Here is a 25,751-nt window from a genome sequence, read left to right as displayed (position 1 = left end):
ATAGAAATGTCTAACATTGGGTTGGGATTGTGGCCTAGTGGTAGAGTGCTTGCTTAACATGCATGAAGCCCTGGGCTCGATTCCTCGGTACCACATACACAGAAAAAGCCAGAAGTGGTCAAAGCTCAAGGACAGTGCCCAGGCCATGAGTTCAAGTCCCAGGACTGGCACACACACACAAAAAAATACCTAACATTTCCTATTTACATATCAAGTTTTGAGCTCCTCAAAGACATTTTCCTCTTTTAGATATGTCTCCAGCTGGGTGTGGTGGCTCATGCCTGTAATCCTAGCTACTCAGGAAGGAGGATCAAGTTTCAAAGCCAGCCCAGGCACAAAAGGACCTGAGACTCCAATTAACCTCTTGAAAACAAGAAGTGGGGTAGGGTGGTAGCCCAGTTCAAGCTCCATGACCCACAAAAAAAAAAAAAAAAAAAATCTCTATACCTTTAAACATTAAGTCCTGGATGCAATGATGGAAAGAGTCTTGTGTGTTTTACGTTCTTTTTTTTTTTTTTTTTTTTTGCCAGTCCTTGATTTAGGCTTAGGGCCTGAGCACTGTCCTTGGACTTTCTCAAGGCTACAGCTCTACCACTTGAGCCACAGCACCACTTCTGGCTTTTTTCTATGTGTGTGGTACCAAGGAATTGAACCCAGGTCTTTGTGCATGCTCGGCAAGCACTCTGTCACTAGGCCACACTCCCGGCCCTGCACATCCAATTCTATGGCACAGAAAGAGCTAATATTTTTTTTTTGAAAGAGCTAGTTTTATACACTGATTTTCAGGCAAATGTGACTGTTAGGCAATAATCATAAGCTGCAAGGAGCTGATAATCTATCAGAACCATCCCCCATCCAAAGGTCTTTCTTCCCCCACGGTTCTCAGGCTTCTCTATACAGTGCGCACAGAGAGCTCACAAAGTGAACAGTCTGCACAGTTCAGTAATAAAGTATTTACTTAGAACCTGCAAGACTCTGGTTTCAAAATCTACCACCAAAGCAATACCAGAAAAAGCAAAGGGGTGTGTTATGTTGATTCACAGTGACAATGAAGACTATCTCTGAGGAACCAAATGGCCATTTCACATAGGAAGCATTAAGCAGCTATATCCAGGCTGTGAAAGATTTTGAAAATAGATGAAAGCCCAGGCAATGGCAGGCAACTGAACACATGTGCCTTCAATCTATACAAGCTTCCAATTACCTAGGAGGAAGATGGGATATGAAGTGTTGAATCCTGCCTTATTCCCCAGGGTCAAGCAAAGCACCAGGTGCAGGCTCAAATGCTTGTGCGTGTCTGCAGGCAAGTTATTCTGACCTTGGTTCCCAGGGGGTAATAGCCCCTGTACCCCAAGTGGCACATCCCATCGTGGGCCTGGCCAAGGACATTGCCCTAGGTCCCCAAGAGACCATAGTCCATTTTTTTAAAAAAACGTGTGCTTCCTTGTTAAGCCCTATATAAGCCCACACCCAATCCCTGTCCCTAGAACAAACTCCAATCCGGCAGTGGTATGGTCTGTGCCCACTGCTGTTCCTCAACAAACAGTTCTCGCCTGTTGACAGATGAGTCTGGCCTATTCCTTTTCCATTCTCCTCCCATTTTCCTTACAGCTAGTCTTGAGCAAAAGGAGCTCAGGGACAGTACCCAGGCCCAGAGTTCAAACCTGACCCAGGGCCTAAAAAAAAAAAAATAATAAAGCTGGGAATGTGGCTTTCTGGTAGAGTGGTTGCCTAGCATGCACGAAGCCCTAGGTTTCCACTCCTCTGTACCACATTCACAGAAAAAGCTGGAAGTGGCACTGTGACTCAAGTGGTGGAGTATTAGCCTTGTGCAAAAGGAAGCTCAGGGACAATGTCCAGGTCCTGAGTCAAACCCCAGAACTAGCAAAATGAATAAATAAATAAATAAATAAAATCAATTGGATAATTCTGTGGCATTGAAGATATTCACAATATTGTGCAACCATAATCTCTATTTCCAAAACCAACTTCAAAAAACCCATAACAGTTTCACAATGACTATTTTCTGTTCTCCCAAACCTCAGTCCCACACGATTCCCTTTTTCCTTGCAGCACCAAATGTGCTTTCTATCTCTAGGAGTTACTGTTAGAGAAAAATGAGTCCTGAGGGCATAAGAACAGAAAAAGGAAACTCAACAGACCAGATCAACTTTAATAGAAAGGTGAAGAGGGATGATATAGCGCTCTGAGGAAAGTCAGGAGATGAGAGGCATGATGGAGACAGGTGGAAAGACTTCAGTAGGGGCCTATGTGAAGGCATGGTCCCAGGGAGCTGGAGAGTTACAAGGAGTATCCAGCATCTTGAGTAAAGGCTTGGTTAGGGAACCAATTGTGGAGGTTAATGACTTGGACAGATGCAGCCTGCTCAGGCTAACTCAGGTGCTTATGACCTGAGGGGGGTAGGTGGGTGGGGAATTTAAGAATCAGGACTGGAAAATGGGGGTAGTTAGTGGGTGAGGCCAAGGGAAAACTTTGAGTTATGGGAACAAAGCAGATTTTTATCACTTACTAGTCATGATTCACAGAAAACAAAACAAAACAAACAACTTGTGTGTCTGGCTTCCTTCTTCAATATATTTTGAGCATTTATTCACACTGTTAGCATGAATCATTATACCATCCCTTTTTACTGATGAATAACCCATTGTATGTGTATACCACAAGTGGTTTACCATTTCATCTACAGGCTAATTTGCTTTCCACTCTGGCAAGTGTGAATAGCTCTAATGAACCTTCAAGTCACTCTTACTTGGGGGCACAGCTTGGTCATATGGTAATTCCTGTTTTACTTCTGTGAGGTCAGCAAGCTTTCCTATAGAGACGGAAACACTTCACATTTCCACGAGCAATGTTTGAGCGGACAGCCCTGGTTCTTTTCATGCCCTTCTAACTCCTTCCAGGGAAGAATCTCCTCACAGCCAGTCTCAGAACAGGGCAGTGTGAGCAGAAGCAAGGACAAGCGGCCACTCATTAGAGTCAATAAGAAACACCAAAGCAGCCATCGCTGGGATCCACCGACTCAAAGACTGGGTCTTCACCCCAACCCCCACCCAACTCCATAACAAAGCTGAGCGTGGATGGCAGCAGCTCTGCAGAGGCCTCAGCCCAGCTCACCTGGGGCCCGGATGGAATTCAGAAGAGCTCAGGGCCCCAGCATTTTAACTCCTCCCGCCCGGCGGCTCAGCCTGGGCGGGCCTTCACCAGCAGCGCCGACGCGGCGAGAAGAGAGGCCCTGTCGGCCCCACCCCCAGGGTTACTGCCGGTCACTCACCGGGACTCGGGGTTATTTTCGTTCACTCGGCCCACAGCGCCTGATCCGGCGCAGCCAATCAGCAGCCGCCCTGCTTCTGCGCCGGCGCCCGCTCCAATCAGGAGGCGTGACTGCTGCAGCCTTGCCCCGCGGGGCCCACGTCGCGCCCCTTTCTCTTTGCCAACCTTAGAGTTATAGTCGGCGCTCCCAGTGCTTTATCCGCCCAGCCCGAGCCCTAGCCCCTTGAGCACTGAAGAACTTCCGCTGGGTGTGGGCAGATTCCCCCCCCCACACACACTTTGAGGAGAAGAAAATCAAAGAGCTGCCAGCCCCTCCCCCTGCTCCCCAGGGATGAAGCCTGGGTGGGCTCAGGTTTCCCAGTTGTTCTGGAGGTGGGGGAGACCTGGCTAAGCAGGGCAGGAGGGGATAGGGAGCGTTTCTGTGCTCCTCTGCAAACACCCATCACGTAGGAGGCCAATCACCAGGCGTCAGCAAAACTAGCCCAAGATTGGGCTAGATTGTGGCGGGGGAGAGCCGGTGAGAAAGGACAGAAAGTATTGCAGCGTTCCACGCTGATGTCATGAGAGGTCTGAAGTGGAGAGTTAAAGGGAATAGTGAAAGGCAGTCCGTAAAGATTGTTTCTTATGTGATAAGGCGTTATCAAGCATGTTCACGCAGTATAAGAAAATATGTTTCAGAAAGTTACTATGTTGGCGAAAGCAGAGAACAGGCTGGAAGGTCAGATCAAAGCTTCGGGACAAGGACACCCCAAATCTGGGAGACTGGAAAGGGAAAGCATACGTGAGAGGCTCTTTGGATCAGAATCGATGGGTTTCATTTGGATTGGATCTGTAGGATGGGAGAAAAGTGGAAAGTGAGTGGTGTGTATTCTGACTACACCAATTGATGTAGCTAATTTTGTAAAGAGAAACATTTGAAAGAGATTAGTAGTTAATTTTTTTCTTTTTCTTTTTTGATGGGGGGAGGTCGATTATGGAGCTTCAACTCAGGACCTGGGCACTGTCCCTGAGACCTTTTACTCAAACTACCACTTTGAGCCATAGCTCCACTTCCAGTTTCCTGGTGGTTAGTTGGCTTACAGACTTTCTTATCAAAGCTAGCTTCGAACTGCCACCTTCAGTCCTCAGCCTTCTAAGTAGCTAGGATTATAGGCATGAGTCACCACCATAGGCAGAAGTTGAAAATGTTTTGACATTTACAGTTAGAGTTGCAAAACATGGACCTAAAACATCCAGTAGGCTGTTGGGAGGGAAACAATAGCAGAAATGAGTTCTAGAATTTGTAGTGAAGCTATGGAGAAACTATCAGAAAACTGGAAAAGTCATATAAAAGAAGTACCATAAATAATTCCTGAATGATACATAGACTAACATTTAAAATGCTGTGGGATGGTTGTTATTTTCAATTATTGTTTTAGGTTTCTTGATGCTAGTATTGGAGCTTGAACCCAGGGCCTCACCTTCTTGGGTGGCATTTTCATTTAAAGTGTGTCTAAGCCACTGTTGCACTTCTGACATTTTGCTGGTTAATTGGATATGAATTTCATAGATTTGTCTGTCCTGGCTGGTTTCAAACTGAGATCCTTAGAGCTAAACTTGTAGTTTATGATTACAGGCATGAGCCACTGGTGTGCAGAGTAATATTGTGTTTTAAAACTGTATTGTCAGCTGGAAGTTTGGCCTAGTGGTAGAGTGCCTGCCCAGCATGCACGGAGATCTGGGTTTGATTCCTTGGTACCACATACACAGAAAAAACTAGAAGTGGTGCTGAGGCTCAAGTGGCAGAGCTCTATCCTTGAGAAAGTCCAAGGACAATGCTCAAGCCCTGAACTCAAGCCCAGGACTGGCAAAAACAAACAGCCGTGCATCACACAAGACCACAAAGAGGGAGGCCAGGCAGAGAATAAAGGAGTTTATTGGGGGGGGAGGCATATTGCCTGGGAGAGGGAGAGAGGACAGAGAGAGATAGCAACCCTGCCACCAGGGTAGCTGGGGGGGGGGGGGGGGCAGGCAGAAGGCAGAAGGGGGAGACCAGGTAGGCGAGAGAGCAGGTTGTGTCACCTGCTCCAGGGCAAGGTGGAGTTACAAGCATCCTTGGAGGAAATACTGTGGGAACTGCTGAGGACCCGATGTGGGTGAATATAACTAAGAGTCACCAGGCACTGGTGTTCATGCCTGTAATTGTAGCTACTCAGGAGGTTAAGATCTGAGAATCATGATTTGAAGCCCGCTCAGGAAAATTGTGAGTGCTAAGAGTGGCTTCCGCTTCATCCATATTAGTATCAACCTAATAGATCCTATGTTTAAAGGAATTTATAGGGGGGGTTCAGAAGCACCAAGATGATTTGAAGGATATAATAGAGCTGTCCAGATTGGTGTTAAAAGGATACTTTGAAAAATAATTTGAACTGTCAGAACCAACAAAATTATCAATGTTTCTTCCTTGTCAAAATTCACATGCTGAATTTTTGGACACAATGAAAAGAAACAGAGATCTGTGTGTGGGTGGAGTGGTGCATTCCTTTGATGGTACCAAAGAAGCAGCAGCTGCTTTGATTGACTTGGATCTTTACATTGGGTTTAATGGTTGCTCACTGAAAACTGAAGATAATTTGGAAGTTCTGAAGTCAGTACCTAGTGAAAAGTTAATGACTGAGACTGATGCACCTTTATGTGGAGTCAAAAGTACACATGCTGGATCAAAATATATAAAAACTTCATTTCCTACCAAAATAAGTGGGAAAATGGGCATTGTTTAAAAGACAGAAATGAATGGGCATTGTTTAAAAGACAGAAATGAACCCTGCCATAGAATTCAAATACTGGAGATAATGTCAGCAGTAAGAGATGAGGAGCCACTGGAATTAGCCAATATGTTATACAACAATACCACTAGAATATTCTTTTGCTGATATTAATTTGTATGCCTTCCATTTTCCACCACATATATGAAATTTCACGGGAGATTTGTAAAGATGGTAAAAAAAAAAAAAAAGAAACAAAACTGCACTGTCATCAAAAGATATTCACTGTAGCCAGACACTGGTGGATATGCCACTAAGGAAGCTGAAATCTGAGGATAATGGCTCCAAGCCAGCCCTGGCAAGAAAGTCCCTAAGACTCATCTCTTAACTTATCACTAGAAAGTTAGAAGTGGATCTCTGGTGCAAGCTACAGTGCTAGCCTTGAGCAAAAAATGCTAAGGAAGGTATCCAGGCCCTGAGTTCAAACCCCAGGACTGGTAGGAAAGACAAAAACTTAGCAGTCATGATTTCCATCTAAGGCAAATGGACCCTAAGAAGAGGAGAACCTACAGAACTGAAGAGGAAATGTGCATTTAAAATTAATTGTTTGCTACTGTGCTCTGTGGCTCATGCCTGTAATCCTAGCTGTAATCATGCCTGTAATCAGGAGGCTGAGATCTGAGGATCGTGGTTCAAAGCCAATCTAGGCACTAAAGACTGAGAGACTCTTATCTCCAATTTACCCCTAGAAAACTGGAAGTGGCCCTGTGGCTTAAGGGGTAAGGCAGTAGCATTGAGCTTAAGAGCTCAGGGACAGCGCCCAGGCCCAGAGTTCAAGTCCCATGACAATGAATGAGTAAATAAAATTAATTGTTTAGGGGGCCAGGAGTTTGGCCTAGTGGTAAGAGTGCTTGCCTAGCATGCATGAAGACCTAGGTTCGATTTCTTGGTACCACATACATAGAAAAAAAAAGCTCGAAGTGGTGCTGTGGCTCAAGTGATAGAGCTCTAGCCTTGAGAAACTCCAAGGACAGTGCTCAGGCCCTGAGCACAAGCCCAGAACTGGCAAAAAAAAAAAAAATTAATTGTTTGGAATTAAGATATTCGGTGGAAAGTAAAGAAAAGAAAATACATGAAGGGCTGGGAGTTTGGCCTAGTGGTTAAAGTGCTTGCCTAGCATGCATGAAGACCCGGGTTCGATTCCTTGGTACCACATACATAGAAAAAAGCCGGAAATGGTGCTGAGGCTCAAGTGGTAGAGCTCTAGCCTTGAGAAAATCCAAGGACAGTGCTCAGGCCCTGAGCTCAAGCCCAGGACTGGCAAAAAAAAAAAAAAAAAGAAAATACATGAAGACTGAGAGCTAGGATTGGGTTTGATCTTTGGCCATGCAATAGTAAAACATTGAAATAGCTCAGGAAGAAGTTATGCAATAACAATACACTACATCTAACCTAGGGCCTCAAATATGATCTCAAGAGAGCAGATCCTAGACTTATCCTATATGTTTGAGTGGGAGAGAATTGAGGTGAAGGAAGGAGGCACAAGCTGATTTGTTCTCATGGTACAAAGAGGAAGAATATTAAAAAAAGATTTAAAAAATACAGTGCTCATAGAAGATATGATGGGAAACAAGCCTAATAACCTTCTAGAGATTAGAAGAGAGGAAGGTATATTTTCTGGATCATAGAGTGTCATGAGAAGAGAGGGAAAAGAGGAAGCGTAACCAAGACAGAGGAAAGTGTAAATAAGGCATGAAAGGTTAGATCTCACATGTTCTACAAAGCCCATGATAAGAAATAGACTTCATCCTAAGACTCATAGAAAGTTCTTGCTATTGACTATTTCAGATGGCAATATGAGGCTTGTTCTTTTTTGCTTTTTTGAATTGAAGAATCAAAGTGAAATTTAAAAAATTCCCATTATATCTTGTGTCCCTTACTGTACAGGAATGTTAACAGTTCTAATCTCCAAGTGTATTTTGCAATTTCCTCTTCTGTGGGAAAGTGTCCATCCTCTGAGTTGCAGACAAATATTGGTCACATAACAACTTCTAATTTGTCACTCATCTGCTACTACTTTTTTGTGTGTATGTGGGTCATGGGGCTTGAACTTGGCCAGAGCACTGCCTGAACTTTTCAGCTCAAGGCTACTCCCCTACCTTTGGGTCTGGGTGTTCTCCTTGAGCTCTTCAGCTCAAGGCTACTGCCCTACTTGAAGCCAAGTCCCCCTTCCCATTTTCTAGAGGTTAATTGGAGTCTCAGGTCCTTTTGTGCCTGGGCTGCCTTTGAACCCTGATCCTCAGATCTCAGCCTCCTGAGTATCTAGGATTACAGGTATGAGCCACCATACCCGGCTCACCTGCTACTTCATAATATTAAGCATTATTTCTCATAATCTCAATAGAGCCCCCACTTTTGAACTCAGGACCTGGGCACTATCCTTGGACATATTTTGCTCAAGGCTAGCACTCTGCCATTTGAGCCATGCACCACTTAAACCAGTTTTTTCTATGTATGTAGTTCCAGGGAATAGAACCCAAGGCTTTGTGCATGCTAGGCAAACATGCTACCACCAGGCCATGTTCCTGGCTCAAGAGTTCCTACTTGTAAAGAAAAACTTAACTAACTTACCTCACCTGCATATGGTGACATAGCCACATTCATCTGACACACACAGGATGAACCAGCTGCCATTCTATCTCTATAATCACCTGAGAATGAGCTCTACTTCCCTAACCCAGACCTCTAGACTCCCCACACTTTCCTCACAGGACAATAGCCTGTCTTTGGAGAGAAATTCAAGGTTCCTATTCTACTGTATTTGTCTTGACAGACCTCCCCTGGCTTTCTCTGGCAAAAAATGAATGCCAAGGCAGTTGGTCCAAGTAACACTATCAGCCTTGGCCATTGTTTTCAGCAGTGTTAGGGACCAGAAGCTAAGTGGGAGAGAAGGTTGCAGGAGACCCTGATATTTCAGATGGTTCCCTGATGATGTCTGGAAAACTTGCTTTGGTAAAGGAATTCAGCGGATTTGAAATTTTAGAGAGAACTCAAAGAAGAGCATCATCTACAGACTTCCACTCCTCGATGAAGTCTGAGCCTTCACCAGGTGAGCTATTCATTTCTGAGGACATCTAGTTGCATTCAGCACTTTTCCCACTAGCCAAGGAGCCAGGTTTGGAATGGAATGCCTGATCACAGGCCAGGGTGTCACCCAGCCTCTGAGACTAGAGTGCAGAACTCTGCCAGGCATTGCCTTCTTCCAGGCAATGTCAGGTCCTTCTGTTTCGGAGAAGCCAGTTATTGCCCAGAAGTTCTTATGTCTTCCTCTTCCCAGAGCAAGATATAATAGGGAGACCTGAGCATGAGAGCAGACTGGATTAGTGCATAGCCCTTCTAGTAGGGCCAAAATAGAACCAAGAGATGGAGTCATAAGGAAAAGATTTAATGAGCCACAGCACTCCAGGTTCCTAGGCCAGTCAAGTTCTGAGCAGGGTGAAGAGCTTAACCAGCATCACATCCATGCTCAACTCTCACTCCACCCCTTAATGGCTACTCTGACCAGGAGCAAGTCCTTTGATAGCTCTCTATAGCTCACCTCCCATTAAAATGGGGCCACAAAGGCAGCCTTCCAAGGTCATGTGAGAATTAACAAAAATCAGTGTTGTGAACTGGCTTGCAGAAATCTTCATTCAGTACCTGCTCACTACTCTTAAACAACTGTCTGCAAATACCTTTCTTTTTTTTCCTTGTGGAAGACTCTAACATCTAATCAGACAAGCAGAAGAATCTCTGGAGGGACTCCCTTCCCCCATCGTTCCAGAGGCATGGTCAGAGGATGGGCCTGGTGAGATCGGTGGCCTACTCAGTGTGCAAGGAGGAGTCCTGATCCGTGTGAGAGTTAAGACACCAGAAATTCCCCAGTCTTGGGGTTAAGTATCTCTGAGCCTATAGGCTGGGCACAGAGCTTGCTTTGGAGGCAAGGGTGATAGCCTATTTTCCTCTCCCACGCGCGTGGAGAAATAGGAAGAGAGGATGGAGTTTTGAGTAGTCCACCACACTGTGGGCTTCTCTAGTTCACAGGGCCACTGCTCCGCAGGCCCCGGGTCTGTCTGGTTTTGGACCCACTCCCCCACTGCAGAGTTGGATCTTCTTTCCCAGAGAGCGCTCAAGAGCGCCCCTCAAGGACTCGGGGTGCTGGGCAAAGGACCAGCAGCCAATTGGTGAGAAGCCAAGATGCAGAAAAAGAGGAGGGGGGGGAGGAGGGAAGGGTTGGCGGCTGAGGGAACAGCCGATTGTGCCGAGCCAATGGAAACGGCAGGGCGAGGTGGTACCAAATTCCCCTTGGCCAATGACTAACCAGAGTTTACAGACGCTTCATTAGCATTTCCCTTGGGGCTGGGGATGGGACTGCGCGTTGTCTGCAGTATCCCGGTCCTTGGATCTCCGTCCGCCGCCAGCTGCGTTTGTGTGTGTGCGTGTGTGTGCGTGCGTGTGTGTGTGTGCTCGCGCGCGCGCGTTCTGACTTTTCCTTCCTTTATCCTCGCGCGCGCGAGCGGCGGCTTCGGCCAGCCAGCTTTGCGCTAATCGTTAATTGATAAAAAACAAACTTGAAGATACACAGGTCTCCTCCTCGCCTTTCCCCTTAGATAGCTCCAGCCTGAAAAACGTAGCCCAGGGCACAGCGATTTCTGGCCGGGAGATCCAGGGATCGCCGCACACAAACAAGCTCAAGAAACGAAGTCATTACTCTTTCAGCTCTGGAAGCGTGATCCCGGCACCCGAAAGCCAAGATGCCAGCCCATATGCTGCAGGAGGTGAGTTCCCCAGAAATGGTCTCCACTCGGCTGCTTAGCAGACGGGGGATTGGGCCTCTAGATCTGGAGAGAAAATTCAGAGCTCCTGGGAGCCTTTGGCTTACCTTTTACTTGTTTTGCTGCCTTCGGCTGAGTTCCCTAGCTTCCCGGGGGTAAGTAGATGCTTAACGCAGGCCTTCGATTCTCCAATGGGTGTGTTTAGGCTTTTAAAGAAAAGTAAAATCGGATGCTGTTATGTGTACGTGAGAGGATTTCCTTTGTGTTTCGAGGGGTGCAAATAATACATTTCTTCTCCCCCTTCAATGTGATGTTTTAAAACCAGAAAGTGCAGATCAACTATCGTCAGTAATTATACACCACCTCTTCATGCAACCTGGATACTGGGGGGAGGGAGGGTCTCTCTCTCTCTCTCTCTCTCTCTCTCTCTCTCTCTCTCTCTCTCTCTCTCTCTCTCTCTCTCTCTCTCTCTCTCTCTCTCTCTCTCCCTCTCTCCCTCTCCCTCCCTCTCCTCTCTCAGCTTGCATTGCGCCCTTCCCCCTCCCGTCCCCCCAGCTGCACTGGAGAGTCAAGTGCCCCCTGCTGCTCCTGCAGCTGCTTGCAGCTGCTGTCTCCTAATTCTGCGCGCGTTTTCCTTACAGATCTCCAGCTCCTACACCACCACCACCACCATCACAGCGCCTCCATCTGGGGGCGTGCAGAATGGAGAAGAAAGGATGGAAAAGACCCCCCGCGACTTGGGAGAAGACATCCGGCCCGAAATGAAAGAAGACATCTATGACCCCACCTACCAGGATGAGGCGGGCCCCCCACCCAAGCTTGAGTATGTGTGGAGAAACGTCATCCTCATGGCTCTGCTGCATATAGGAGCCCTGTATGGGATCACACTGGTTCCTGCCTGCAAGTACTACACCTGGCTCTGGGGTAAGCAGCTCCCCTCTTTCTGAGCCAGTGCCCGGGGTCCCACAGGGGGAATTGTCCCTTCTCAGGTTTCCCCGGATAATTGATTGGTTCCTGGGAAAGAAGAAGGCCTAGAATGGAGATGCATGAGTGTTAGTTAGCTCTGTGTGGGTCCCTCAAAATGGATGTTGAATATGGAACCCTGGAACCATGTGCAAGGCTAGTCCTGAAAGAGCTTTTCCGTTTCTGGGCTGTCCTCACTTCCCCCAACCTTGCTTGGTCCTTGCCTTGCTCTAGATCAGCAATTCCAGGGTCTCCCAGTGTGGGTCCATAGTAGGGCTGCACTGTGTGTCCACAATATAAAAAAGTAAGGCAGAAGTAAAGACCATTCAAGAGAATGAGCAGAGAGACCTGGAAACCATTGTCCTCATACATGCCCTTTGCAGAAAATCTTACTGCTGCTCCTGAAGCCGAAATCCAAAAAGAAAATCAGGGAACTTTACAGACTCTGATGCACTGAATTAGGAGTCCCTCCCCACAAGAAAACCTGAAGTTTTCTGAAACATTCTCAAGAAGTCAGTGGTATAGAAAGGCTGGTTTGGCAGGTGTTAGCTGGACTGATCTTGAACGCCTTAGGTCTTCTAGGTAGTGTGATCTTGCCCTTGGAACTCTGTCTTGGAAATTATTTGAGTACAGCTGAGAACAGGTTTTCCAAGGAGCAAATAGGGGCAGTTCTACTTAGCTAAGATAGGTAAGTTGCAGAACACTGATGGCTCACACCTACAATCCTAGCTACTCAGGGGGCTGAGATCTGAGGATCTTGGTTTCAAGCCACTCTGGCCAGAAAAACCCATGTGACTCATCTCCAACTCACTACCAAAAATGGAGGTGCAGCTGTGACTCAATAGGTAGAGTACTAGTCTTGAGCAAAAAAGCTTAGGGACTGTGCTCAGGCACCAAGTTCAAGCCCCAGGGCCAACATCAAAAAAAGAGGATTTTGATATGTCCTGCTTGATCAGTTAGTTGTGTGCCTCCTTGTATTCAAGATAAGAATTGCATGGGTGTGTGCCTAGGCTGGCTTTCAACTTCAGTCCTCAGATTTCAGCCTTCTGAGTAGGGAGGATTACAGCTGTGAGCCACCAGCTTCTCACTCAGGTAAATTTTCAGAGACCTTTGTGTTTTTGCAAGTCCTCAGAGCAGGACTAGCAGAAGTCTCTGAGGGTAAAGGGTGGCAACCCTTAATTCTACTTGTAGAATTCTACTTCTACTGTGCCATATTGCTTAACAGTGTGGATATCCACACACTCTTCCTCTGGGGGACACAATGAAGCTAAGTGACCTGAGCCCTTGGTTTAACAAACCCAAAGGTATCCGAAGAACAGGCCAAAGAGTGCCTTGCCTATGTTTATAAATTCCCGTTTAGATGGCATGGCATGTTAGATGCAGGTGACGGGGCCATCTGCAACATGAAACAAACATGGAGGCTTCCTTTACTTTCATGGCTTCTACTGGATTATAAGCATGAGCCACTGGTGTGTGACCCCAAAGTTCTTTCTTTCTTCATGGTTATTGTGGGGTTCTGTTTTTAGTTTGGTTTTTCCCAGGGACATTTATAGTTGTGAGAAGAACTCGTACCCTCTGGCCCTACGTCATTTATGGCCTATCCTAGCTCAGAGGAATTGTAGTTACAGTTTTTCTTGGGATAAATGCCGGCTCTCTGGCCCTCCTAAGGATCATAAATGAGGAGTACAATAGGTTGAAGGAAGTGGGAAGGAAATGGACTGTTTCGGAATCTGTTATCTCTGGATACAGAATACAGGACAAGTTTGTTCAGTGGGTGGTGTCTCCCATTGCAACTAAGATCTGTAACCACTGAGAATCCCTTGTTTCCAGTTGCCCACTAGTAATGGGACATTGTTAAGAATTTCTACCTCTGCCTCAATTCTTTTTTTTTTTTTTTTTTTTTTTTGCCAGTCCTGGGCTTGAGCTCAGGGCCTGAGCACTGTCCTTGGATTTTCTCAAGGCTAGAGCTCTACCACTTGAGCCTCAGCACCACTTCTGGCTTTTTTCTATGTATGTGGTACCGAGGAATCGAACCCGGGTCTTCATGCATGCTAGGCAAGCACTTTAACCACTAGGCCAAACTCCCGGCCCCCTCTGCCTCAATACTTGACCTCTAAAGATGGAGGAAAAGACAGGTACACCCAGTAAGCACTACCTTCCCTGTTAGATATCATATGTGATACCTCCTTAACCTGTAGGCCCAGAGGTGTGGCAATGTCCAGATACTTGCCTGCCTGCTTTGTCTCCATGCATTCTAGAATTAGTTAAGCAGTGAGAGTTTGAGTTGATTGAGACATTGCAAAGGATAGTTGGGAAAATTGGATATGGATTTTTGGTACATGATAGAGCTAGAATGAGAAGCTGTTGGTGGCTTACCCCTGTAATCCTAGCTGCTCTGGAAGCTGAGATATGAGGATCATGGGTCAAAGCTAACTTGGGTAGGAAAGTCCATGAGACTTACCTCCAAAGAACCATAATAATAATAATAATGCTGGAAGTGGAATTGTGGCTTAAGTGGAGCTATAGAGTGCTAGTCTTGAGTAAAAATGTTCAGGGTCAGTGCCTAGGCTCTGAATTTAAGCCCCTCCCCCCCACATCTGAGATCTGAGGATCCCAGTTCAAAAGCTGCAAAGGTAGGAATATCTCCAATTAACGATAAAAAAGCTAGAAGGAGCTGTGACTCAAGTGGTAAAGTACTAGCTTTGAGCAAAAAAACCCCAAGAACAGTACCCAGACCCTGACTCCAAGTCTTAAGACTGGCGGGTGCATGTACCTATGTATGTGTGCACACACAGCATTTTGACAGAAAAGCTATCTTTTTTTTTTTTTTTCTTGCCAGTCCTGGGCTTGAGCTCAGGGCCTGAGCACTGTCCTTGGACTTTCTCAAGGCTAGCACTCTACCACTTGAGCCTCAGCACCACTTCCAGCTTTTTGCCATGTATGTAGTACCAAGGAATTGAACCCGGCTCTTCGTGCATGCTAGGCAAGCACTCTACCACTAGGCCAAACTCCCAGCCCGAAAAGCTATCTTTAAACCACGTATCCTTAACTAAACACATCTCATAGTATCTGTGTCCTCACTGGCAGTGTGGAGTATTAATAGCAGCTGTTCCGTTCAAGGTGTGTAGTGAATATGAATAACCTTGGCAAAACTTGCCTCTTAGCAGGGCTTTTTCTGCTTACTGCCGTATCAGCTGCTACAATACTGGAATGTTATTGTATTGGTGGTAAATAGCCATGCCTGTATCACCTGAGTGTCACCTGCCACTTGGTCTCTTCCAATTGGCCATTGCCTAGACTTTCTAGCTGTTATTTTCAGACCTCCCTTGCTGTGAGTCCTAAGCTAAAGGACAAAGGGCAGTCTGCAGCTGAGAAAACCCTAGAGAAGATCAGAGAGATAGGACTTGGAATAATGCTCTAGCAGTTTGACAGTGAAAAGGGCACAATAATGAGGATCTATACCCTGTCCTGGCTTCTGTTTTGCCAGTTCCTGGAGGTTCTTAGTTTTTATCCCCATTCTTAAGTTGTGAAAACTATGAGGCCAAGGCCTCCTAGGGCATAAAAGGAAAAAAACAACAAAAAAACCCAGACCCTTGTCTAAAGCCTAAAAGAAGTAAGTAGCACCTTCTGACATGATTCTCCTGATGGAACTTGCCTTTCATGAGTCTCCCACTGTCTTCTCCTGCAGTGTATCTATATTATATAATCAGTGCCCTGGGCATCACAGCAGGGGCTCACCGCCTATGGAGCCACCGCACCTACAAAGCGCGACTGCCACTGAGGCTCTTCCTTATCATTGCCAACACCATGGCATTCCAGGTGAGATGCTGCCCCTTTCTGGTTTCCTGTGGTCAACTGAGGTGCAGGCTCAGGGCAGAGGTCCCTCAAGCCTTGAATAGTGCAGTCACCAGGAAGGGAAGTACAAGGGCAACAGGAAAGTCTTAGGTTAAATTTTGATGTCAAGATTTGGTCCTAAATAACCATGGTTTCCTAGACAGACAGGCAGCACACATTTCATTCAGGCTTTAAAGCAACTATCTTAGGCCTCACCACAGTGGGATTGAAAGGGATGGGGCACAATTCAGGGTTGCTGCAGATCACAAGAACAAATACTCATGGTGCTGATGCTAAGCACTTGAATTAATCTAACTCAGGAATGCTTACAACCATTTTAGAAGATAAGTGTTATTCCCAGTTTACAAAGTAGATCACTGAGAGGTCATAGACTGTTGTGGTCTTACCTGGGAGCCGCACTTGCTAAATCAAACCTTAACTTTTTTTTTTTTTTTTTTTTGCCAGTCCTGGGCTTGTTCAGGGCCTGAGCATGGTCCTTGAACTTTCTCAAAAATAGCACTCTGCTGAGCCTCAGCACCACTTCCGGCTTTTGTTCTGTGTATGTAGTACAAAGGAATTGAACCTGAGTCTTTGTGCATGCTAGGCAAGCACTCTACCACTAGGCCAAACTTCCAGCCCCATTCATTCATTCATTCATTCATTTATTTTTAGTGAGTCATGGGGCTTGAATTCTGGGCCTGCGCACTGTCCCTGAGCTCTTCAACTCAAAGCTACTGCCCTATCCTTGAGCCAAGCCCCACTTCCCGTTTTCTAGAGGTTAAATGGAAATGAGTCTCAGGTCCTTTTTGTGCCTGGGCTGTCTTTGAACCTAGATCCTCAGATCTGGGCTCGTAATGTTTTTTGAGATAATAAGTTCGTAACAGAATGAAGGGAAATGAAAGTCCTGAGTCTCATTCCCCCCTTTTTTGGTGTTGGTCCTATCCCTGAGCTGCTTCAGCTCAAGACTAGGGTTCTACCACTTGAGCTACATCTCTACTTACAGCTATTTAGTGGTTAGAGATAAGAGTCTTCCCAGAGTTCAAGCCCCACTACCAACAACAACAACAAAAACTGGCTCATGCCTGGAAACCTAGCTACTCAGGAGATTGAGATCTGAGGATGTCGGTTCAAAGTCAGCTCAAAGCTAGCTCCGACACTAAAGAACTTGAGACTGGTTTGTTTGTTTTTTTTGTGTGGGTCATGGGCCTGGGCACTGTCCCTGAGCTCTTCAGCTCAAAGCTACTGTCCCTATCCCTGGGCCTTGTGTGAGCCACCTCGCCTGGCTCAGAACTTGAGGCTCTTATCTCCAATTAATCCCTAGAAAACAGGAAGTGTGGGTAGGGCAATAACCTTGAGCTGAGGAGCTCAGGGTCAGAATAAGAGCCCCATGACCCATTAAAAAAAAAGTCTCACCGACTTTTCTGACTTTCCACATAAGCATCAGGAACAAGTACTCATGAAAGGGCAGGCCCCTACATCTCCATTGTAGCCAGAGACTACAGGCTATGGTGCTGGGCTGTGAGCTCTGGGTCCTTGCAGACATCTGGGCATTTCAGTCTTCCCCAGAGGCATCCCTCCTAAGACCTGCTTTCCTCTTTGTCCCTCCAGAACGACGTGTATGAATGGGCCCGAGATCACCGCGCCCACCACAAGTTCTCAGAAACTCATGCTGATCCGCACAATTCCCGGCGTGGCTTTTTCTTCTCCCACGTGGGTTGGCTGCTTGTGCGCAAACACCCGGCTGTCAAAGAGAAGGGTGGTATGCTGGACCTGTCTGACCTCAAAGCTGAGAAGCTGGTGATGTTCCAGAGGAGGTGAGTGAGGAAGGATGGGGCTGAGGTGTGGAGCTTGAACAGAGAGTTGAGGACCTCATTGCCATTTAATACTTAGAAAATAATAGCAAGTGGTTTATTGGCTTGAATATCCAAGTTATTTAAAACTCCTTTGTATTAATCTAGGACAGTAACTTGACCATGATACCTATTGAAAGAGGGAGGAGTAAGTCAAGTAAGTGATAACTTACAGAATATTTTCTGTGCTTGAGAGGTATAAAGAAGAGGGAGATGGGCCGGGAGTCTGGCCTAGTGGTTAAAGTGCTGGCCTAGCATGCACGAAGACCCGGGTTCGATTCCTCGGTACCACATACATAGAAAAAAAGCCGGAAGTGGTGCTGAGACTCAAATGGTAGAGCTCTAGCCTTGAGAAAGTCCAAGGACAGTGCTCAGGCCCTGAGCTCAAGCCCAGGATTGGCAAAAAAAAAAAAAAAGAGGGAGATGATTATATACAAGTTCAGGTGTGGATTTTGTGAATAAAGAACAAAGAGACTTCACAAGTGTTGATGTCAAGAACCGCAGGAACAAATTTCAGAATGAGTCAAAGGCAGTGTGTTCTGAGAAGGAAGTCCTCTTAAAGTTTAAGGTATTACATATGCCAGGAGTTTGGCCTAGTGGTAGGAGTGCTTGCCTAGCCTGCATGAAGACCTGGGTTCAATTTCTTGGTAACACATACATACAAAAAAACTGGAAGTAGTGCTGTGGCTCAAGTGGCAGTCCACTGAGGAAAAAAAGCCAAAGGACAGTGTTCAGGCCCTGAGTTCAAGCCCCAGAATTGACCCCCCCCCACACACACACACAAAAAGCTGTAGGGTTCTGGTGGCTCATTCCTGTAATCCTAGCTACTCGAATTAAAGACATCCAAGTCAGAAAACGTCTGTAAGACTTTATCTCCAATTAACCATGAAAACAGATGGAAGAAGAACTGTGGCTTAAGTGGTAGAGCACTAGCCTTGAGCAAATGAGCTTAGTGACAGTGCTGAGACCCTGCGCTCAAGTGTTGGCACGCGCGCACACACACACACACAGGCATGCATGCACGCGCGCACACACACACACTGCTTAAGATAATTACTGAAGGATGTAAGCTACCAATTATTTTGGAATGGCAATGGTTTCTATAAGTGGCTGAAGAAAGACAGGGCCTACGGTGGAATAGAGATCTATCTATGGCGGAGGATCCTGAGTGTGCCTCCTGCATAGCAAAGAACTAGGAGGCATTAGCAGGACTGGAGGCAGGCATCAGAATTTGGCTTATGAAGTTGTGACTTGACCCTGCCTCTGAGCCTTATGTACTTGTTTACAAAAAAAAAAAAAAAAAGACTTAGAATCAGAAATGGGTATAAAAGAGAAAAGACACAATCCAGTCCAGTAAAATTGCACAATCCAGACAAGAATGTGAGTCCTTGTCTACAGACTCCATGTGTGGTCTCTCATGTAGGTACTACAAGCCTGGTCTCCTGTTGATGTGCTTCATCCTGCCCACACTGGTGCCCTGGTACTTTTGGGGTGAAACTTTGAAACACAGTTTGTTCGTGGCCACTTTCCTGCGATATGCCATCGTGCTCAATGCCACCTGGCTGGTGAACAGTGCTGCCCACCTCTATGGATACCGCCCATATGACAAGAACATTAGCTCTCGGGAGAACATCCTGGTTTCACTGGGAGCTGTGGGTGAGTTTGCTGTGTGCCACAAAACCAACTATGTCTGTTGGTCTGAGGAGGGTACTTGGCTAGACTCTAAAAGAACAAGAATAAGTTGTTTTTATGAGCACTGTGTACGCCAGTTTTTGTACTATAAAACTAGGGACAATGTCATAGAAAACCTTTATAAGAGCCAGGTAACACTTGTGTAAAACTGTGGAAATCGTTCTCCTTTACATGTTAAGTTGTGAAACAATTTCCAGTTGTTCCCCATAATGAGCCCCTTTAAGTTTCCCTTTTCTAGTCACCTCTGACGGGTGTGTAGACTTGTTTGGGGCAAGTGATACATAAGTGGAAAAGCCAGGGTCATCAGCATGGCCTGCAAGCTTAGAATTTTCCACTTCAAAGTGTAGGATGCTTATAATTTAGTCCAGGAAACTTGCCGTATGCTGTACTTGAAGTATTTTTAGTTCCCTCTGGTATTTGAATGTGCCATCCTTTAAGACTTGTCTTTCAGTGATGTTAAGAAGCGCCATGTTGGTGGTGACCCTTTATCATCCCACTTCCTGTCTCTGTCTTCCACTTAAATTTTGTGCTAGTCGATCCTTTCCCGATCAGGATTCTCTGATAGAACGAATAGTTTGGCAATTTCTTCCTGTGAATATTTTTTTGTCTAAGGTGTCAAATTAGTTTTAGCCTTTTGTAGTCCCAGTAGCCACTTCTCATCAGTTATCAGAGGCAAATACACAGGCTTAAGTTCATCTTTTTCATAATATCAACATCAGCCATGTTTTATTTACAATCAGTACTGCTTTTTTGTGTGTGGGCTATAAATCATTGTATATGTTCTTACTTTGATTCATGTTTAACACAAAATGCCTACCCGGTACAATCTGAGATTTTCATACATGTGGGCCACCACAGTCTGAGGTGGATAAGTGGAAATGCATTGAGCTTTCCAGTCCTGGCTTCCATGGCTATCAGTTTCTAGTGGCGCTCACCTCCTTATTTTGTTCAGCTTTTCCTCACTTCTCCAGACTGTCACTGCACATTTTGTTTGAACCCCTCAGCCTTACAGAGAACACCAGTGCTCTGGAGCAAGGTGTGCTACTTACTTGCCTTCATAAGAAGCATAGTGAAAGTTCTTACTCAATCCTTTCTACCCTACCTGAAGACATTCACTGTCATGGGCTCTTTGGCCAGCATTTATTGAGGCTTGGCCTTTTCCCATGTAAAATATTTTTTTCCTTGAAGAACCAGATGTTTGTTTGTTTTTGTGGGTCATGGAACTCTGGGCCTGGGCACTGTTGTCCCTGAGCTCTTCAGTTCAAGGCTGCCGTCCTACCCTTGAGCCACAGCCCCACTTCCCATTTTCTAGTGGTTGATTGGAGATAAGAGTCTCAAGTTCTTTAGTGCCAGGGCTGGGGTTACCCAGTAACCCCAAGATTCTCGAAGGTTCAGAGTACCTGCTAGGTAAGAGGTTCAAAGAGGAAATAGAAATCCACAGAGCTCCCTAACTATTCTTACTTCTCTTCCAGGTGAGGGCTTCCACAACTACCACCACTCCTTCCCCTATGACTACTCCGCCAGTGAGTACCGCTGGAGCCTCAACTTCACTACATTCTTCATTGATTGCATGGCTGCCCTGGGGTTGGCTTATGACCGGAAGAAAGTATCCAAGGCTGCCATCCTGGCCAGGATTAAAAGAACTGGAGATGGAAGCTACAAGAGTGGCTGAGATTCTTAAGTTCCTGTTCCCAAAGCCATCTGGGCAGAGGTTTAATGTTTCATTCATTAACTACTGAATAATGCTACCAGGATGCTAAAGATGATGACCTTAACCCATTCTAGTACAGTGTCTTAAAAAGTGCATAAGTATTGAAAGGCAGCAACTCTCCTTTATGATGATAAACTGATACCCTTTTCTCTTCTATTACTATCCTTCGCTTTGCTTTGTTTCTATAAACATCCTTTCCTCTCCTCATTGCCTCCCAGGAACTATGGTCAGCCATAGGTTTATATCCACCTCCAAAGCCTACTGGGTTTTTTGAACCTAAAAGTGAAGACTGGGGACAACTCTTTTCTTTAGCTATTCTTGATCAGAGATCCAAGAAAATTTTTGGAGGTGTCCCTCTTAATTTTCTCCAGTCCATGTTTTGCCACAAGGAATTAAAAATATTATATATATTTGGCAGAGAGCTTGTATGGCAGGTAAGTTGTCAGGGGACAAGTTTCAGCATGTAAGGTATGATTCAATAGTTAGAATGTGGTAGTGGTGGGAACTGGGCATGGTAAAGCTCTTGCTATTATCAAAGCCAGCTGCTTGCCTAGCAGAGTTATGGAGCTTCTCTTCATAGCCTTTCCCTACTGACTTTGAGTACGTGATATCCACGGAGCTTGATGATTCTGCAACACAACACTTTTCCTCAATTTCTCAATGTGGTTTAGTCTGAGAATAAAGGAGGAAAATTTAGTTAGTAGGAAAATTAGTCTCTGTACGAGGGCTTTATTTTTCTTAACAAGGAGATATTTTCAGGTTTTGTGTATAAAATTGGTGAGCAAAGCCCTCATAGTTTTTAGCAGTCTGCAAGCTGTTCATCTAACTTCTTTCATTTCCTGTTCTGTCCATCTTCAGGATTTGGATCACTTCTTAGAGTCAGTAAGATGGCTGTGGCATTTCCAACTATCCAATGTTGAAAGAATTTTAGGAGGGAATTCTGGATCAAAGTTTAAAAATATGTAGACATAAAAATGTCCATGGCAACAAGTACATGTTCATTTGGATATTTCCCATTGAGAAAGAAATGCTAAGACTTTTGGAGGAGAAAATATCTAAGTTCCCTCTTCTAGGCAGCAGCTGGAAATGTATGGAAAGGTTGTAGGCAGCTCCTAAGAGAAAACTTTAAAAAGGAAGGACTCAGAAAACATTGCCAGGGGATTTAGAAGTTACAGTGCTCTAGTGGAACAAATATTGGCTCTCTTCATTCCAGCTTCTCCTTTCATTTGATAAAGCGAGTTTCCCCCATGGTATTGATCTTTGTACCACTTCCTTGCTCTGTATCATTCAGTCTACATGAAGGACTCCCTAAGAGTCAGAGTAGCAATCTCAACCCACCACCTTGATTCTGAATTATTGTTTCTATTACATCTGTTCCTTTCCTCGTTCTGTCTGTTCTTTGACATTTCTTTGGATTGACAGCCCCATGTGTCTGTATGTAAAAGGGCAATGATTTACTGTTCTGGAAGCTTCCTAGCCTGGAGATGCAGTGCTCCTAGACATTGTACCAGTGTATTTCCTTAGCAAGCAATGTCTGTCCCTTTCTTGTGGCTTTGAGATCTTTCCACTTCTACCTGGAGCTTCTGCCATGCTTAGCTTTTTTTAAGGAAAAGTTTAACAAATCCTCCAGGAACATCCCTGTCTCTGAGAGACTCTTGTCTCATAAAAGTCATTGCCAAGAAAAGGCTCATAATGTGCACTGAGCCAGCCATGGAGTGAAAGATGGTTTGTTGTCAACTTCGGTATGGGTCAGAGAGAGCATGCTCAGTATCCTCTGAATGTTCAGCAGAGTGACCTGGGACCAGGTGAAGCTGCAATGCTTGCAGAAGGAGGAAGGCATATGGCCCTAAAGAGGAAGCACAAGAAGCAAGGGCATGTTCCCAAGTGCCTCACATTGAAAAGATGCTCCAATCCCTGGATGCAGGTTCTGCTGCGCAAGTTGGGTTGAGATATGAGATGGTAGGAAAAGCTATTTGCAGCAGTTATTGTCATTGGATATCACAGTCTTAAACAGACAACTGAAGTCTGGAAATAACAGAGAATGTCAGTGTTGTGAAAGCCACAAACCTCTCCTGTTCCTTATTGCTTGCTTAGTCATCAGTGCAAAAGCCTAGCTCTTCTGTATTGCCCGTGCGCAATACCAAATGCTGTATCCACTGTTGGGACCCAGTGCTGCCAAGGGGAACTGGGGTAACTGAATAATGATTACCTAGGACGCACCTACATGAAAGCAGTCTTACCTTTGAGCTGCTAATTATACTATAAATGAATCTCATGGAAGATCACTGTAGGTTGTATTGGCTGATCTGTGTCTTCTCGGACTGTCTTTGGGGTGGTTTTAGTTCCACAGTCATTGGATGCCTGAATTATAAAGTCAGTTTTCCCTTCTTTTCTAAGAATCTGAACCATGCCATATCCCCACATAAGATTAAGGATCCCAACATACATGTGCTTGTGTAGATAGGGGTGTGCCAGCTCACTAAGGACCACTGTTTTCAACACCATAAAGCTCAGTTCACAAGACACATTAGTGAGAAACTCAGATTCAAGGGAATTTAGCAGTCCTTGCCTTGTGGGTGTGCTAACAACTTATTTGGGTGCCTTACCTCTTTTCTAATCAGTATTGCATTTGAGCCTGCCCTAACTCCTTCTGTGGAGTCAAACCTGAGAGCCTGCAAATATGGCAGGTGTAAAAGCTGGCCTGGTTAAGAGGATTAACTGTATATCAACCTGAAGGATTTCCTTCTGGCTTCATTTTGGACATTTAGGGTTGTTTTCATGAAGTGACCATATTTGATGGATGGTGAAAGTAATTTGAATGCATGTGCTTTACAGGAATTTTTGTTGTTGTTTGTTTTAATAAAACATGCTTGTAGCATTTAGGATGGGAATTTCTCCTTCTCCCCAACACCCCCCCCCCCCCCCGCCGCCACTGCCTCGCCATAGTTTGCTAGTTTGCTAGTGTTTTGATTGTTTTTTCCTTATTCTTTTTTTTTGAAATGGGTTGGTATGAAAAGCTAAGAAAGTAAGGTGGCTATGTTCTCCTGGTAATAAAGCCAGGGCCTCCTAGCAGCCACTGTGATTGCTCTGACCATAATGGGTTCACTTCAAAGATAAGGATGTTATTAGGTGTAGAATTCTGACCTAATCACCTCTCAGTAGTTGCATTGGGGATTAAAGTTCCAACCCACCACTTTGGTGGGATAAATTAAAACCATAGCACTGGACAAGTTGCATAACTGTAATGTGACTCAGTATTACTTCTGTGAAAATGGAATGATAATCCTGACTTAAGCCAGTGGGTAGGTAGGTAGGTGTGAGTATGACAAACAAATGTTCTTTATAAAACATTTGGGGACATTTTGCCTATGTCCCGGATGACATCATCAGTGTACAATATTCTCTTGAGAGACTGGATGCATCTGGTAAATGTTGGATGGTCAGACAGTTAGAGAATGCATACTCACTGCTATGAAAACGTGGGATTCCATTTGCTTCCTTGGGTGGGATTTTTTTTTTAATGTGCAACAGTTATTTGTAACCTAACAATTTTTGAATACTTTCTTTTAATATCAACTGAAGTTATTTCTACTCATCTGAAATTGTGTTTGTTCCTAATAAAAGTGAAGTGAATCTGACTGCATAGTGTCTGACCTTGTTTTGTTTTTGTGTTTTTGTTTCTCTTGCCAGTCCTGGGGCTTGAACTTGGGGCCTGGGCACTGTCCCAGAGCTTCTTTTTTGCTCAAGGCAAGCACTCTGCCATGTGAGCCATCGCACCACTCTGGCTCTTTTTTTATGTGGTACTGAGGAATGAAACCCAGGGCTTCATGCACGCTAGGCAAGCACTCTACTGAGAAGCCACATTCCCAGCCCCTCTGTCTTGTTTCTTCCTATTTCATACCTGTCCTCATTGAACACAACTCTATGGTTCCACAAGAAAATCTATATATGTGTACTGTTTATTTTTTAATTGATTTATTTTCGTCGGTCATGGGCCTGGGTTTTGTCCCTGAGCCCTTCATCTCATGGCTACTGTCCTACCCCTTGAGCCACAGCAACACTTCCAGTTTTCTAGTGGTTAATTGGAGATAAGAGTCTCAAAGACTTCAGTGTATAAAGAAACTATTTAAAAACGATATTGGTGAGGCTGGGCACCGATGGCTTATGGCAGTAATTCTAGCTTCTCAGGAGGCTAGGGTTGAAGCCAGCTTATGTGGGAAAGTCCATGAAACTTTGTTTAATAAAAAATTTATTTTTGTACCAGTTCTGGTGCTTAAATGCAGGGCCTGAGCACTATCCCTGAGATTTTGTGTTTTAAGACTAGAGCTCTACCACTTTGAACAGCAACTCTATTTCAAGATTTTTGGTAGTTAATTAGAGATAACAGTTTCATGCCTTCCCTGGATTTGAACCACCATACTCAGATCTCAGCCTCCTGTGTAGCCAGGATTATAAGCATGAACTTCAGGCCCCCACCTCTTCATGAGAATCTTATCTCTAATCCTCCTCGCCGCCCCCCCCCCCGCCGCCCAAAAAAAGGCTAGAAGTGAAGCTGTGAAGCTGTGGCTCAAGTGGTAAAACTCTAGGCTTTAGCAAAGAAAAGCTCAAGTATAGGGCCCATGCCCGGAGTTCAAGGGAGGGAGAGGAGGAAGGGCTGGAGGTGTAGCTCACACGATAGAGTGCCTTTAGCAATAAAGCTTAGGGTGAGGCCCTGAGTACAAGCCTTAATACTGGCAAAAAAAAAAAAAAAGTGATAAAGCAAAGAAATACATATTTAACGCAGAGTTAAATTAACTGAGGTAGTAAACAGTTTCAACTTATGACAAATTCTCAAACTGACTTCCATTCTAAA

At 45.1% G+C, this 25,751-nt stretch overlaps 1 protein-coding gene and 1 pseudogene across 1 annotated transcript; both read left to right on the top strand.

The window, feature by feature from the left end:
• Positions 1-5,723: 5,723 nt before the first annotated feature.
• LOC150053950 (deoxyribonuclease TATDN1 pseudogene) lies at positions 5,724-6,203 on the top strand (annotated as a pseudogene).
• Positions 6,204-10,499: 4,296 nt separating this feature from the next.
• LOC150053949 (acyl-CoA desaturase 1) lies at positions 10,500-23,019 on the top strand. The gene is made up of 6 exons (XM_090346075.1): positions 10,500-10,852; positions 11,491-11,773; positions 15,501-15,631; positions 17,255-17,460; positions 18,920-19,152; positions 20,661-23,019. The coding sequence occupies exons 1-6, from the start codon at positions 10,829-10,831 to the stop codon at positions 20,858-20,860; spliced, it is 1,077 nt and encodes a 358-aa protein (XP_090202201.1). The 5' UTR covers positions 10,500-10,828; the 3' UTR covers positions 20,861-23,019.
• The last annotated feature ends 2,732 nt before the right edge of the window (positions 23,020-25,751 follow it).

Source organism: Megascapheus bottae, chromosome 15, assembly GCF_031878675.1.
Source record: "Megascapheus bottae isolate mThoBot1 chromosome 15, mThoBot2.hap1, whole genome shotgun sequence".
NCBI lineage: Eukaryota > Metazoa > Chordata > Mammalia > Rodentia > Geomyidae > Megascapheus > Megascapheus bottae.
Note: the sequence above shows the minus strand (reverse complement) of the source record. Positions and strands in the feature narration are given on the sequence as shown.